Source organism: Cynocephalus volans, chromosome 10, assembly GCF_027409185.1.
Source record: "Cynocephalus volans isolate mCynVol1 chromosome 10, mCynVol1.pri, whole genome shotgun sequence".
In the NCBI taxonomy this organism is placed as follows: Eukaryota; Metazoa; Chordata; class Mammalia; order Dermoptera; family Cynocephalidae; genus Cynocephalus; species Cynocephalus volans.
Window position 1 is genome coordinate 131,901,062 of NC_084469.1, and position 15,865 is coordinate 131,916,926.

The following is a 15,865-nucleotide window of genomic DNA, read 5'->3' on the forward strand; positions in this document are numbered from 1 at the left end:
TCCTTTTTATTTTATTTTATTTTATTTTATTTTATTTTGTCAATATACAATGTGGTTGATTATTGTGGCCCTTTATCGAAACCCCCCTCCCTCTTCCCTCTCCCCCCTCCCACCGAACAATGTCCTTTCTGTTTGCTTGTCGTATCAACTTCAAGGAATTGTAGTTGTTATGTCTTCTTCCCCCCCGCCCCGTTTTGTGTGTGTGTGTGTGTGAATTTATTTATTTATTTTTAGCTCCCACCAATAAGTGAGAACATGTGGTATTTCTCTTTCTGTGCCTGACTTGTTTCACTTAATATGATTCTCTCAAGGTCCATCCATGTTGTTGCAAATGGCAGTATTTCATTCGTTTTTATAGCTGAGTAGTATTCCATTGTGTAGATGTACCACATTTTCTGTATCCACTCATCCAATGATGGACATTTGGGCTGGTTCCAACTCTTGGCTATTGTAAAGAGTGCTGCGATGAACATTGGGGAACAGGTATACCTTCGACTTGATGATTTCCATTCCTCTGGGTATATTCCCAGCAGTGGGATAGCTGGGTCATACGGCAGATCTATCTGCAATTGTTTGAGGAACCTCCATACCATTTTCCATAGAGGCTGCACCATTTTGCAGTCCCACCAACAATGTATGAGAGTTCCTTTTTCTCCGCAACCTCGCCAGCATTTATCGTTCAGAGTCTTTTGGATTTTAGCCATCCTAACTGGGGTGAGATGGTATCTCAGTGTAGTTTTGATTTGCATTTCCCGGATGCTGAGTGATGTTGAGCATTTTTTCATATGTCTGTTGGCCATTTGTATATCTTCCTTAGAGAAATGCCTACTTAGCTCTTTTGCCCATTTTTTAATTGGATTGCTTGTTTTTTTCTTGTAAAGTTGTTTGAATTCCTTGTATATTCTGGATATTAATCCTTTGTCAGATGTATATTTTGCAAATATTTTCTCCCACTCTGTTGGTTGTCTTTTAACTCTGTTAATTGTTTCTTTTGCTGTGCAGAAGCTTTTTAGTTTGATATAATACCATTTGTTTATTTTTCCTTTGGTTGCCCGTGCTTTTGGGGTCGTATTCATGAAGTCTGTGTCCAGTCCTATTTCCTGAAGTGTCTCTCCTATGTTTTCTTTAAGAAGTTTTATTGTTTCAGGGTGTATATTTAATTCTTTAATCCATTTTGAGTTGAGTTTAGTGTATGGTGAAAGGTATGGGTCTAGTTTCATTCTCCTGCATTTTGATATCCAGTTCTCCCATCACCATTTGCTAAAGAGGCAGTCTCTTCCCCAGTGTATAGGGTTGGTGCCTTTGTCAAAGACCAGATGGCTGTAGGTGTGTGGGTTGATTTCTGGATTCTCTATTCTATTCCATTGATCAGTGTGTCTATTTTTATGCCAGTACCATATTGTTTTGGTTGTTATAGCTTTGTAGTATAGTTTAAAGTCAGGTAGTGTTATGCCTCCAGCTTTAGTTTTTTGGTCAATGTTGCTTTGGCTATGCGTGGTCTTTTGTTATTCCATATAAATGTCTGGATAGTTCTTTCCATTTCTGAGAAAAATGTCATTGGAATTTTGATGGGGATTGCATTGAATTTGTATATCATTTTGGGTAGTATGGACATTTTCACTATGTTGATTCTTCCAATCCAAGAGCATGGGATATCTTTCCATCTTCTTGTATCCTCTCTAATTTCTCCTTTGAGAGATTTTTTTTTAACGATAACAGTCACAGTGGTATCCTGTAAAAGATGTTTCAGTAAGCTGAACTTATTTAATAATTACTTAAGATTGTCACTTGGTCAAGAGAAATCCAACATGCAATCTTTCAGTAGAAAATGAAATAAGTGAAGAAATAGGTTTTGAGAAGATTGTTGATTATAAATTATAATCAATTATAAAAAATTATAAAAAATTCTGGTTTGGGTATGTATTAGTCTGTTTTTGTTGCTTATAACAAAATACCTGAAACTGGGTGATTTACAAAGAAAACAAAATTTATTGCTTAGTTTCTGAGGCTGGGAAGTCCAAAGTCCATCTGGTGGTGGCGACAGTGACCCTGGGGTCTCACGTTGCCAGACGGTGGAAGCAGAGAGAGCAGAGAGAGAGACAGACTCTCCTCTTTTAATGCCCTCAGAACCCTGCCCCTGATCACCGTTTCTAATCCATTCACCACAGCATGCTCCTACAATCCAATCACCTCTTCAAGATTTCACCTTTCAATTACCATAATAGGATTTCCCACCTGCTTAACAGTCTCAGTGGGGGCTAAATTTCTAATACGTAAAACTTGGGGGACATAATTCAAGCTTCTATGAGTTTTGGGGGGCATAATTCAATCCACTACAGGGTATAAATAAAATACGTAAATGTAAAATAATGTGAATTTTAATAAACCTACTTTTCAGTTCTTTAATATTTTTTCAACTACTTTAATGTTGTGGAAAAATTAACCATTAAAAGTACATTTTAAAGTACATATAGGGGCTGGTCCGTGGCTCACTTGGGAGGATGTGATGCTGATAACACCAAGGCCATGGGTTCGGATCCCTATATAGGGATGGCCGGTTGGCTCACTTGGGAGAGCGTGGTGCTGACAACACCAAGTCAAGGGTTAAGATCCCCTTACCGGTCATCTTTAAATAAAGAAAGAAAGAAAGAACATACAGGACTACACATTTTTCCTTTTGCCTCAGGTTCCAGGTTGGATTGCTTCTGCACTGCTGCTCAGAAATTTCTCATGCTTTCTATTCCTTTTGCCTGTTCTCTCTCCTTGATTCCTTTCAGATGGATTGAACAGTACTCTGAGATCACCTTAATCCTACTTCACATACTTCCAAGCTGAACTGATTATCAGTCAGGGTCATTTAGGAAAAATCACTCGAAGTATTTAAAAATGGAGAAAATTGGTTGTACAGGTGTTGGAAAGGCACAAAGGAGACACAAAGGTAACCTAAGATAACAAATTTGGGAAACTTCCTGCCCCCTCCCAAGGTTGTGGGAACAAAGGGGAAGAGGATGCGGGTACTAGATTCCAGATGCTTAGAGGAGGGCCCTGAGGAGCTGGGGTTCAGCCCTCTGAGGAAGAGGCTCTGCCCAGCTGGTGCAGGAGCTCTGAATGGGTGTGGCAAGGCTGGTCTGTAACAGCCAAAAAGAGCCAACTGTCACTGCTGGAGCAGAACCAACAGGAACAGGAAAAACGGGAAAGAAGTCCTTCTTTCCTCCTCCTACCTTTCAGTTTCCCTCTGGTAACTCCTATTGGCAGAATGTAATAGGAAGCCAGCTGGCAAGGGGGGTCTAGGGAATGTGGTTTCAGGAGTTCCAGCCCCAACATCACACAGCAGAGAATAGAAGGCTGGTCTGGAGTTGAGAGATAATTGCTTAATAACCAGAATAGCTGCAGGCCTGTGGGGCACAAATTCTGATTCACACTTCCTCCTAGGGTGCATTCCTGTGTTGCAATTCAAAACTAAGAGTGTTCAAGGGCCGCCCAGGGCTCACTTGGGAGAGTGTGGTGCTGACAACACCAAATCAAGGGTTAAGATCCCCTTGCCGGTCATCTTTTAAAAAAAACAACAAAAAACTAAGAGTGTTCATTGGGATCCTTCCTTACCTTAGTGGACCCTGGATGCTAATCCCTTTCTCTTTTGACCCATAAAGCCCCTAGGGGAAGATACAACCCAAAGGCCAGACTTGTGTCTTTAGACTTGCACTCTTCCTGGCTCCTTGCCAAGTAATTCTTCAGTATCTTGCTAACTCTCTGATACCTCCCAGAAGATGCTTTTTAATATTTTGCCCAACTTTTTTTGGGTGGAGGGGTGGCTGGTTGGTATGGGGATCTGAACCCTTGACCTTGGTGTTATAACACTATGATGTAACTAACTGAGTTTACCGGTCCCCACCTTTTTAAGTTATCAGGAGGAATGTAACTTTCTGTAGGGAAAATAAAAAGCAAGTGGTCAGGATCCCTCGCAGGGCGTGGGGTGGGGGTTTGGAATCTTGCCAAGCATCTGATAACTGTGAATGTGCACACAGTGTTCCTTGGCTACAGTCTGTGGATGCGCGTGGGCACCCAGGTGTTCCTGGTTGTCAGACTCGCACCCAGGTGTCCTGGGTATTGACTTGAGCATAAAGGACCAACGGCTCTGATCCACAGGGTCCCCTGCCCCTGGGACGCTCTTGAGGGAGCTCTGGGGAGGCTGCTGCTTTTGCTGCCAGGGCCCCCTGGACTCTTCGGGAGGCCACTGCCACTGCTGAGGAAGCTGAGGACTGAGCTCGTGTCATCTGCCAGTGGCTCCTGGGATCTTTCCCAATTACCTAGCCCGTCACCTGCATATGAGGGGTCTGGTAACCCAGCCTGGCATGTGAGGGGTTTGTGACCCAGTCTGTACAACGGGTTGGAAGGGTGTAAGTCCAAAGCCCAACACTTTCATTTATCAAGCCAACCATAACCGGACATTTTAAACTATGTTTATGCGTTAATTTGGTCACATTTAAAAAATTATAAATGTTATGCCCCTTCCTTTCACCTAAGCCTAATATAAGAAACAGGTGTATATGCAATGCTCCTGCACTTTTGATAAACTATTAGCAAAGTTGCAATGGTCACCAGAAGCCAAGGTACCCACCCAGAAGGGGAGGCCCACTTATCAGGGAGCCCAGGTGGAGGAACAGGAGAAAGACACAGATGCAGAAGGGGGACAACTCAGAGTCAGTCTGCGTTGTCGGCCCCTCTCAGCAGGACCAGATCCAAACCCAGGAGGTTCAAATGCCACCTACGTGCAGTTCTTAGATCTTTTCCCCTGTGTCATGGCTTTTTCAGCAGGAAATGTTGAATTATTCTGTCCAGGCCTCAGGCCAGCCTGGAAACTACCTTGTCGGGAAGGAGGATTTCTGCCCCAGGTGAAATGATGTGTCAGACCAAGACCCCTCATGCTCTAGATACCAAGGGCCTTAACCTGACCTTGCCCCACCACTCTATGCGTTGGAGGGTCCTCCAGTTCCTCCCCCACAACAGGGTCCTGTCCAAGCCAGACCTCTGAGCAGTTGGCCAACCTAAGATGCCCTCTCCACTCCTCTGCCTGGTCTAGACCCCACCCTTTCAAGGTCCAGCTACTGTTCTGGTGCCTCTGTCAACCCCCTACCACCCTCCGTCAGCCCTCGCCAGCAATGCCCATGACTTCCCTCAGCTGGGACGACCATTCTACAGACAAAGATGAGATGTAAAGTGACCAACTAGAGGTAACCTTCTTTCCAAGATGGCCACTATTAACGTTGTAAAATTTGGTGTGCATACTCCCCTAAGGTCTTGTGTGTGTGTATATTAACATATGTACAGAAACAAAATTCAACACTAAATGCTAAAATAAAATGGTCTCCCCAAAATATTGTTCTTAAATTTCATTTTAACAGCCTATAGGGATTATTTTTCTGTCGGTCAAAACACACAGATCTAATTCACTCTTCTGAGTCAGAGTTTGGAATTTCATGGAATATTTGATCTGTTTGGGGACAGGACACATTCAGGTAGCTAACACCCCATGTGGCCCTGGCTAGCGGGTGAGATTTGGGGGATGAGCGGGCCCCTCCCAGTCCTCCCACTGGCTTCCTCCCCAGGTTTCCGGCCCACCGAGCCAGGGGCAGAGGCGGAAGCAGCCCACGTTGCGTCGGGAGACCGGTGGGACCGTTGGGGGCGCCCTCCTCGTTGGCTCCGGGAGGACCGTGGCGCCCCCTGGCGGCCGGGACGTGCGGCGACGTGGATCCCCGCGCGTCCATCTTAGAGTCGCGTGACTGCAACCCCCTCCTCGCGAGTCCGCAGCGCTGTTTCACCTACATCGACTGTCGGGACCCCATCGTCGCCTTCTGCCCTTCACCCGCCCCACTCAAGCTCCCGCCACCGGCCCCTGCGCAACATGCAGCCCACGGGCCTCGAGAGTCCCCACGCGCACGGCCGGTGGCCTCTGCTGCTCCTGCTCCTGCTCCTGCTGCTGCTGCCGCTGCCCATAACCTGCACCTGGACCACGCCGGGGACACCCAGCGCCCTCACCGTGCCAGGCACCCCGAGCACCCCAACCACACCAGGAGACCCCAGCGCGGTGGGCCTGGAGGGGCGCGTGCGGGCCCTGATGCGGAACTTCCCGCTCGTGGACGGGTGCGTAGATATCCCAGGGGGCTGAGGCATCCCTGGGCATGGGAGGGGGCTCCCCCACGCTATCCTGTATGCCCTCTTTTCTCTATCACCCATGGGTGCCCTACCCCCCATTACCGCATTCCTGGTGGAACCCCCTCCCTCCAACCCAGCCTCAGGAGGTCTCATGTTGTCTGTGAGCGAGGGGTGGGGAATCAGGTGCGATGTAGGAGGGGTAGGCCTGGCCACGTTGATATGCCCTACCTGACCTGGAGGACATATCCCCACACTGACCTTGACTTGACACCCCCAGCCACAACGACCTGCCCCTGCTCCTGCAACAGCTTTTCCAGAACAGGCTACAGGATGTTAACCTGCGCAATTTCAGCCAAGGCCAAACCAACCTAGACAGGCTTAGAGATGGCTTCGTGGGCGCTCAGGTACCACAGGGACACACAGGGTGGTGCCACAGCATGGCTACTGGGGAATGTTGGGGCCACAGAATCCTGGGTAGGCCAGCCTCCGGGTGACTAGGTACCATGCAGCATGCAATGTGCCATCATGTACCAGCGGGGGACTGTGGGGGACCTTGGAGGCCAAGCCAGGCAAGCTGCATGGGTGCCCAGGATCTGTGGAGACACAAAAAATGACTAGAAATCCCTGGTGAGAGTGGGGGCTGCTGGAACCACAAAGAACTGGAGGATTGGCTTTGGGATATTCTCATAACACACAGACAGGTGGCAGTGCATGATGTGTCAGGAGCCCACAGTTTGGCTGCTGGCAGCAAGCTTAATGGTCATCAAGGTACCATGGGGTCATGCAGCGCCTCTCTTGAGGCCACTGACCCAAATGGGTTCTGTGAGGACTGGGGCAGGAGGGGCAGGCCTAGGGGGTGGAGACCACCCTGGCCTCTTTCTGAATCCCGCGACCTTCCCTCAGTTCTGGTCGGCCCACGTCCCATGCCACACTCAGGACCAGGACGCCGTGCGCCTCACCCTGGAGCAGATTGACCTCATTCGCCGCATGTGTGCCTCATACCCTGAACTGGAGCTTGTGACCTCGGCTGAAGGTGGACGGATGGATGGGGGGATAGTCAGAGGCTCACTCTGGTGGTTCTGTTCCTGGACTCTGACCACTTGACCTTCCACCCTCTTCTAGGTCTGAACAGCACTCAAAAGCTGGCCTGCCTCATTGGTGTGGCAGGGGGTCACTCACTGGACAGCAGCCTCTCTGTGCTACGCAGTTTCTACCTGCTGGGAGTGCGCTATCTGGCGCTCACCTTCACCTGCAGCACACCCTGGTGAGCATAGTGCTGGCCAAGGTGGAATGGTAGACAGTGTGGTAGGGAAACTGCCCCATCCTTAGGATGGGCCTGACCAGAGAGGTTGAGGATATAGGGATCCGCAGAGGGAAGTAGGACTCTCAGGAGGTCCCTCATGCTTCCAGAAAGCACCTGGCTCTGGGTCCTCACCTGTTCTGGAGGTGGGATGGATGGATAGACAGAGGGCTCCCAGGCTCTGATGGCCAAGGTGTGCCCAACTAGATTGCCCTCCCCTGGCTGTCCTGCAGGGCAGAGAGTTCCAGCAAGTTCAGACACCACTTCTATGCCAACGTCAGTGGGTTGACAAGCTTTGGTGAGGTGAGGACTCCTATTCTTTATTCTACCCCACCTGTTCCCTACAGATATGTGCACAGACCTGTATGCCCCAACACCTCTCCCCCCCATCCCCCACCCCTGCAAAAACAAAACAAAAGAAAACGAAAAAACAATTGTCCCTACAGAAAGTGGTGGGGGAAATGAATCGCCTGGGCATGATGATAGACTTGTCCTATGCATCAGACACCTTGGTGAGGCGGGCCCTCGAGGTGTCGCGGGCTCCTGTGATCTTCTCCCACTCAGCTGCCAGAGCCGTGTGCGACAACTTGCTGAATGTTCCTGATGACATCCTGCAGCTTCTGGTGAGCAGCCACCCCAGCCCTCAAACCCAGGGCTAGGCGTGCTTCATCCAAATATTCTTGATCCTGAACAAAGAAAATGACTGTCCTAGGTCTCACTGCATGACCCCACAATACCCTGGACCCAATGCTGGTTAACCCTTCTTCTCTGAAACTCAAGGCCAAATCACTTCCACCCAGGGACCCAAGAACCCAGAGAGGTGAAGCTTCTTCCAACCCCTGAAGCCAGGACTGAGAACTGTCCTATGGGGCCCCCCACAGCACAGGAGGTGTGCCATCAGGCCAGAAGGGCCAAGCTAATTATCCCTTTGTCTTCTCTGCAGAAGAAGAATGGTGGCATCGTGATGGTGACACTGTCCGTGGGGGTGCTGCAGTGCAACCTATTTGCTAATGTGTCCACCGTGGCAGGTGAGCCCCACATTGGCTCATTGTGCTGCTCTGGCTTGGGCTGTGGCCACTGTGGCCCTCAGGACAGCTCCAGTCTGGCACATTTCTTGGGCAATGGGCAGACCTCCCAACAACCCAGGGGCAGCAGACACAGCTCTTCACTGCCACCCAGATCTGAGGCCACAGAGTCAGTGCTAATGGGTTTGATGCCTCTGTCTCTGAGTCTCATTTTTGCTCCCAGTCCTTGAAACTCTCTCATTCCCCACATCTCTGGGCAGCACAGGCAGAGTCCCCACCAGGCTCTCAAGGAGCCCAGAGGCAGGGTGGCTCCTGGGCAAGAAACGGTCCAAAGGGTGGCTCTGAGGTCCACTTCAGGTCCAGTATCCAACCTGTAACCACTTCAGGGCTCATGACTGGCCGTGAACTCTATGGAGTCAACTGCCATAGCCTGGAGTGCTGTGGGCGGGGAGATTGGCAAGGGTTGAGCTTCCTCAGACCAGGGTTGGTCCCAGGGTCTAACTCCAGCCTAGTGTTGCCACCACTAACTTCCACCCTGCAGATCACTTTGACCACATCAGGGCAGTCATTGGATCTGAGTTCATCGGAATTGGTGGAAATTATGATGGGTCTGGCCGGTGAGTGTTTTCCCAGGGTTTGTCTTCAGCTGGGATACAGCAGGGAGTCCTTTAGTCTTAGTTCCCCATCCTGGGGTCCTCCCATCCTTCAGGCCTCAACCACAGGCTGTGATCATCCAGCCCACCTGACATCCCCCCTCTCAGGGCCTGTTTCCTAGATTCTCCCTGTCCCTCTTGTGGCCCAGAAGACCCACTCCTGATCACCATGCTTGCTAAGTACTCTCCTTCCCCCAGGCAGATCTCCTCTGCCCAGCACACACTCCACCCCCAGCCTGCCAGATCTGTTGTGGGCTGACCTTCCGCTCAGCCAGTAGAGGCTACAGAAGCTCAGCCCTCAAGGAGCTTCCAGAGTTGCATTCACTAGCCTGAATAACGTGGCTTTCAGTTTTCCATATGTGACTGGGGCTGGTGGGACAGCAGGCCTGAGATCAGGATCAGGGCTAAGATCCCACACCTGGCTGGTGGGTGGCCACACAGGTTCCCTCAGGGGCTGGAGGATGTGTCCACATACCCCGTACTGATAGAGGAGTTGCTGAGTCGTGGCTGGAGTGAGGAAGAGCTTCAAGGTGTCCTTCGAGGAAACCTGCTGCGGGTCTTCAGACAAGTGGAATGGGTATGCTGGACTGGGCCAAAGGATGGTTCAGTGGTTTGAGTGGGTGAGGGGATTGCTGTGGGAGCTTCTGACTGCTGACTCTCACTCCAGGTGAGAGAGGAAAACAGTGGGCAGAAGCCTGTGGAGGGTGAGTTTCCAGACAGGCATCTGAGGAAGTCCTGCCACTCCCACCTCCTGCCTCAGCCTCAGAAGGGACACCTGGACGTGACCAAGTGGCCAACCAGTCAGGTCCTCCAGACACCCTCAAAAGCCTCCCCACACCTTGGTCCAGGCTTCGTGGCTACTGCCACCCTCCAAGTTGTCATCCTGTGTCTCTGGTGACCTGGCCAGTTTCCCCAGGGGTCACTGTGGAGGAGTCTCACAAAGTCCCCCTCTTAGTCATCCAGGCACAAGCCCATGCTGAAAATAAACATTTTACACATGGATCCAGGTGTAAGTGTCCTTCCTTCTTCAATGGTGGGAGTGGGGTCAGGTGGACTCTTGGTCAGTGAGGGATCTTGTGGTCTAGCCCTAGCCGCTCAAGGTGAATGGTTCTCTCAGGAAGGGCAGAGGCATCTTACCAAATTCTTATGCTAAAAGCCTGAGCTCACAGAAGAATACAGAGGAACTGACTTCAGTGTCAATCCCATCATGGCATGTGACAGTGGGTGGGTTCCTAGGCTCCCTCTGAAAGTTTAAATTTGTTGTTGTTTAAGCTGACACTATTTGTAGAATAAACAGGAACTTATTTGGAATTATCAGGAGAGAAGTTTGTAAGGATTTGATTTTTCAGATAAGGTCCTCTGATTTTTTTATAAACTGATTTTTAAATGGAGGTGGAAAGATCACTAAGTCTTAAAAGAAAAAACCTTGAAAAAAAAAGGAAACTAATGCTGTCTACTTGGCTCACTACAGATACTCTTTCTTTGGCCACTTTCTTCTCCAAGTGGACCAGAGCCAGAGATCTAAGTTCCTTCCATAGGAACCTGAAATTGAGAGAAAGAAAGATTCCAGTGCCACCTATGTTATAAATCAAGGGTCCATATTTGTGTAGATCTATTTTCAAATCCTGTTCTGTTTATTCGGACTATTGGTTTATCATTATATAAATACCACAATGTCTTAATTATGGCAACTTTAAAATAAGTTTTGCTATCTGGTAGAGTGGGTCTTCCCACCATGTTCTTCTTTAAGAATGTTATATCAGGGCTGGCCCGTGGCTCACTAGGGAGAGTGTGGTGCTGATAACGCCAAGGCCGCAGGTTCGGATCCCATATAGGGATGGCCGGTTGGCTCACTGGGTGAGCGTAGTGCTGACAACACCAAGCCAAGGGTTAAGATCCCCTTACCGGTCATCTATAAAAAAAAAAAAAGAATGTTATATCAGTCAATGTTTGATCAGATAAGTAGAACCACTGTGAACGATATGAAATAAGGGATTAGACCTTATACAAATGTTGGAGCTGGTGGAGACATCTATGTTAGGTTGTTTGTTACCTCTGTGTCTGGTATTGGGAGTTGTCTGTATAGAAAGGAGAGGTGGATGTGAGGTGGAGGACAACAGCAAGAATTAACTCAAAGACAAACTAGGACAATTAGGTATCCATTTGGCGGTGGGAAAGGAAAAAAAAAAAATTGACCTCTGTCTTACACTGTACAGAATACAACATACAAAGCCTGGCCGTATAGCTCAGTTGGTTAGAGCATGGTATCATAACACCAAGGTTGAGGGTTCAGATCCCTGTAACTGGCCAGCCACACACACGCACACAAAAATAAATAAATAAATAAAATTAATTTGAACATATTATCAATCCAAATGCAAAAAGCAAAAGAGTAAAAACTCCTATGTATCAGCCAGCTGCAAAAAAAAAAAAAGGATAAAACTCCTAACACCAAAGTCAAGTGTTTAGGTCACCCTACTGGCCAGCCACCAAAAAACAAAAAACAAACAAAAAACTCCTAGAAGGTAGTGTAGGAGAATGATATATTTGTGACCTCACCATAGGGACACTGGACACAATATGCAGTAACAATAAAGGAAAAGACTTGATGCATTGAATTACATTGAAATGAATAACTTCTGTTCATTATCAAATACTATTATAAAAATGAAAAAGAAAGCCACAGAATGGGAGACATTTTCAACGTGTATAATTGACAAAGGGCTTGTACCCAGAGACAGACAACTCAATATAAAACTAGGCAAGACATTTGTTTTTTTTTTTTTTTTTTTTTTTTTTTTTTTTTTTTTTTTTTTAAAAGATGACCGGTAAGGGGATCTTAACCCTTGACTTGGTGTTGGCAGCACCACGCTCAGCCAGTGAGCGAACCGGCCATCCGTATATGGGATCCGAACCCGGGGCCTTGGTGTTATCAGCACCACACTCTCCCGAGTGAGCCACGGGCCGGCCCTAGGCAAGACATTTGAATAGGAACTTTATACGAAAGGATACCCAAATGGCCAATAAGCATATAAAAAGGTAGTCAACCTTATTAGTCACTAGGAAAATGCAAAATGAAAATCGTAATGCAAATGACTAAATTTCTTTTTTTTTCTTTTTTTCTTTTTAAAAGATGACCGGTAAGGGGATCTTAACCCTTGGCTTGGTGTTGTCAGCACCACGCTCACCCAGTAAGCAAACCGGCCATCCCTATATGGGATCCGAACCCATGGCCTTGGTGTTATCAGCACCGCACTCTCCCGAGTGAGCCACAGGCCGGCCCAAAATGACTAAATTTCAACATGTTAAAATCTTGTATCTTTGCTGTATTTTTCTTGACCTATTTGTAGCCATGACAGTTGTGTTGAAATCTTCTACATCTGATGGTGTACTGATCAGTTTTTCCCTATAGTTCTAGCAATTTTTATTTATTTATTTATTTATTTATTTATTTTTAAAGATGACCGGTAAGGGGATCCTAACCCTTGACTTGGTGTTGTCAGCACCACACTCACACAGTGAGCAAACTGGCCATCCCTATGTGGGATCCAAACCCGTGGCCTTGGTGTTATCAGCACCGCACTCTCCCGAGTGAGCCACAGGCCGGCCCTAGCAATTTTTTATTGAAGTGAGATTTATGTACCATAAAATTAACTTTTTTTTTTTTTTTTAAAGATGAACAGTAAGGGGATCTTAACCCTTGACTTGGTGTTATCAGCACCACGCTCTCCCAAGTGAGCTAACCGGCCATCCCTATATAGGGATCCGAACCTGTGGCCTTGGTGTTATCAGCACCACACTCTCCCAGGTGAGCCATGGGCCGGCCCTCTATTACACAGATTTTAAAACTATTTCTATCCTCAGTATCCTTTTTTTATCTTCTTTTTCATTGTTTTCTCTTCTTTTGGGAGAATGCTTTAATTTGGTCTATCCAATTTACTAATTCATTCTCAATTATAACCATTCTGCTATTAGATCATCTGTTGTATTTATTTCAAATATGATTGTGATAATTATATTGTTGTTTTTGTTGGGTGTTTTTGTTTGTTTGTTTGGTTGGTTTTGGTGGCTGGCCAGTTTGGGGATCTGAACCTGTGACCTTGGTGTTACCAGCACCATGCTCTCCCAAGTGAAAATAAACTTTTTACACATGGATCCAGGTGTGAGTGTCAGCCAGCCCATGTGGTAATTTTAATACATGGTCCTGCATTTCTTTGATACTTTCCCATCCAGAGATGGGGTCTGTGCCTTCCCACCCACTCTTGAATCTGGGCTTTGTAACTGCTTGACCAGTAGAATATGGCAGAAATGATGCCTCGGCCTAGCCATAAGAAACTTTCAGCTTCTGCTCCCTGCTTCTTGGGTGCTTAAATGGAATGGTGAGGAAGCCAAACAGCCCATAGAGAGGCCCACATGTAAAGGACCCAATATCCTGGGCCCACAGCCCCAGTGGGCTCCTATCCTACAGCCAGGAACAACTCGCTGGTCATTGTCATGTGACTGAGTCATTTTGGAAGTGTGTCCTCCAGCCCCAATTGATGCCATATAGAGTAGAGATGAGCTTTACACAATTTGCACATTTGTGAGCCAATAAATGTTATTGTTGATTGTTATTTTAAGCCCCTATATTTTGTGGTGATTTGCTATATAGATAGATCACTGAAACAGTTATGTTTTTCATACCTTATATTTCTGGTTGTTCTTTTTTATATCTTGTTTCATATTTCTAATATCCTCTCTTATCTTTTGTAATATGTTCATGAGGCTCATTTTTGATCCATGCATTCTAACAATTTTCCTGATGTTTTCTTTTGAAATGTGTGTGCTCTTCAAATGTCTTCTGATTTTTGCCTGTGAGGTTATTTTTCCTGTGAGGACTCTAATAGTACAGGCTACTTAGGCAGTCAGTGGCATGGAGGAAGTTACATACTAGGCCCAGAGTTCCCCAGAGTCCTCTCTAAATTTGTCCGTTGGGCTGTAGTGGCCTATCTCCCCCACACAGCAACTGACCCCACCCCTATAGCCTGAGGGTGTGTAGGGCAGGGTGGCAGCTATGGGGAACCTTTGCAGAACATTTGGGAAGATTCAAGGGCACAACTGTTTATTCTTTATTCAGAAAACTTGTTGGGGCCAGGTACTGGGGATACCAGGGTGACAAGACTGATGGGGTCCCGTCCCTGTGAAGTCCATAAGTCTAGTGGGCACAGCAAACATTAATCGAAGATTCCCACCAACACTTTTCTGCCTGTGATGGGTACTATGAAGGAAGAGTGTATCAGGGGAACCCATGGGGGGTGGGGTGGCCAGGTGAGGAACTAAGAAGCCCTCCAGGAGGAGGCGGAGCTCCCTACCAAGATCTCCTGGATAAGAAGGCGTTTAGTAAATGAGGGTGGGGACAGAGGCTAGTTCTCTTAGAATGAACAGTGGGTGACACCTAGAAACTCCTTGAGTCTGAGGAGGTGAAGGAGGTTTGAAGGGCTGAAGCTGGGGAGCAGGATGGTGAGGGATGCACCTGGAGAGGTCGGCAGGTCCAGATCAAGCAGGGCCTTGTGGGCCAAGAGAGGAGCTAGGGCTTTCTGGTCAGAAGAGGCGGCTCTGCAGTGAGCAGGGAGTCCAGTTGGAAGGCTGCTACTGTGGGCGGCTGCAGGTGGCGTGAGGGGCGGGAGGTCAGGTCCACAGGCCCCGCCCGCGACGCCTGTTGGGGGAGGGCTCAGAGGGTGGTCATCTCGGGGGGGGCGGGGGGGGGTTCACCCTGATTCCGCCCCAGGGCCGGAGGAGGCGAGGAGGCGGCAGTCAGCGGGCGCAGAGCCTGAGGTCGGTCGGTATCTTCCCCACCGATTGTGATGTTCGGAAGCCGTCTGAGTCATGAAAGGAAGAATGGAGATAGACACGTAAGATGGGCTCTGGGGTTTTCTGATAGAGAAACAAATAGTTGGAAGGTCGCCCAGAAAGATAAAGATGCTAAAGTAAAGCCAGTTGGATGAGGGATCTGAAACAGTGGAGAGAAAAGTGAAAGAAAAGAAGTTAGGAGCAAGTAAGTAAACGGCTTGGGTAAAGGAACCCCCAGAAGGTGAGACAGTAAAAGACAAAGTTAAAATGAAAGAACATGGCTAAAGCACCCAGTGAACTATCCCAAAGAGACAACTGGGGCCGGGAGAGGGGCTGGGTGTCCTCCCTACCGAGGAGGCAGCAGCCTCTGGGGAAGGGCCGAGAATCCCCCGCCGCCTCCAGCAGGAGAGGCCGCACCGAGGGGGCGCGGGGACGGGACAGGACCTTCGCGGGGGTTCGGTTTCCTGCGAGGCGGAGGAGCAGTGGGTGGCCGAGATGATGGAGGCGGTATCCAGGGACGGCGCAGGCCTTGGGCAGGCCTGAGGTGGCCACTGCGGTCCTGGGCCGGTCCTGCCTACCCTTCCCACTCCCCTACCTAGTAACAGAAATGCCGCCGAGCGCCTACTAGGCCCGGAGCGCAGAGCCGGTGCATCCCGCACCCCATCTCACCGAGCCCTCAATAGCCCCAAGAGGTGGAAGCGCGTTTTCCCCATTTGACAAGTACCACAGATAGGGCTCAGAGAGGGCGGCCCCTCACCCAAGGTCACACAGGAATCGGGCCCTCCCCCAGGGCATGGAGCCACTAGGGATCCTCCCGCCCAGGGGTCTTCACGCCACCCGATCCCCCTTGGGGAGGAGCCGGACCCAGTTCCTCCCGCTTCCCGCCCCGGAGGGGCGGCCCGGGG

At 48.7% G+C, this 15,865-nt stretch overlaps 1 protein-coding gene and 1 long non-coding RNA gene across 3 annotated transcripts; one reads left to right on the plus strand and one right to left on the minus strand.

The window, feature by feature from the left end:
- The first annotated feature begins 5,788 nt into the window (after window positions 1-5,788).
- DPEP3 (dipeptidase 3) lies at window positions 5,789-10,097 on the plus strand. Its single transcript, XM_063111720.1, has 10 exons — window positions 5,789-6,141; window positions 6,431-6,557; window positions 7,057-7,186; window positions 7,276-7,417; window positions 7,687-7,756; window positions 7,900-8,076; window positions 8,397-8,481; window positions 9,020-9,095; window positions 9,573-9,708; window positions 9,799-10,097. The coding sequence occupies exons 1-10, from the start codon at window positions 5,903-5,905 to the stop codon at window positions 10,027-10,029; spliced, it is 1,413 nt and encodes a 470-aa protein (XP_062967790.1). The 5' UTR covers window positions 5,789-5,902; the 3' UTR covers window positions 10,030-10,097.
- A 4,118-nt stretch (window positions 10,098-14,215) lies between these two features.
- On the minus strand, window positions 14,216-15,851 carry LOC134389122 (uncharacterized). Of its 2 annotated transcripts, none has more exons than XR_010024678.1 (2): window positions 15,311-15,851; window positions 14,216-14,989 (listed from the first exon to the last, which is right to left on the minus strand). It is a non-coding gene; the product is annotated as an uncharacterized LOC134389122 (long non-coding RNA). The 2 variants fall into 2 exon arrangements; XR_010024679.1 differs by having other exon boundaries at window positions 14,216-15,120.
- Between the last annotated feature and the right edge of the window lie 14 nt (window positions 15,852-15,865).

Excerpts from the sequence above, each read along its gene's own strand:
- DPEP3 (XM_063111720.1), top strand. The coding sequence starts at position 5,903 with ATGCAGCCCACGGGCCTCGAGAGTCCCCACGCGCACGGCCGGTGGCCT. Across the intron at positions 7,418-7,686 it reads TTCACCTGCAGCACACCCTG|GGCAGAGAGTTCCAGCAAGT; the intron begins GTGAGCATAGTG and ends GCTGTCCTGCAG. Across the intron at positions 9,096-9,572 it reads AATTATGATGGGTCTGGCCG|GTTCCCTCAGGGGCTGGAGG; the intron begins GTGAGTGTTTTC and ends GTGGCCACACAG.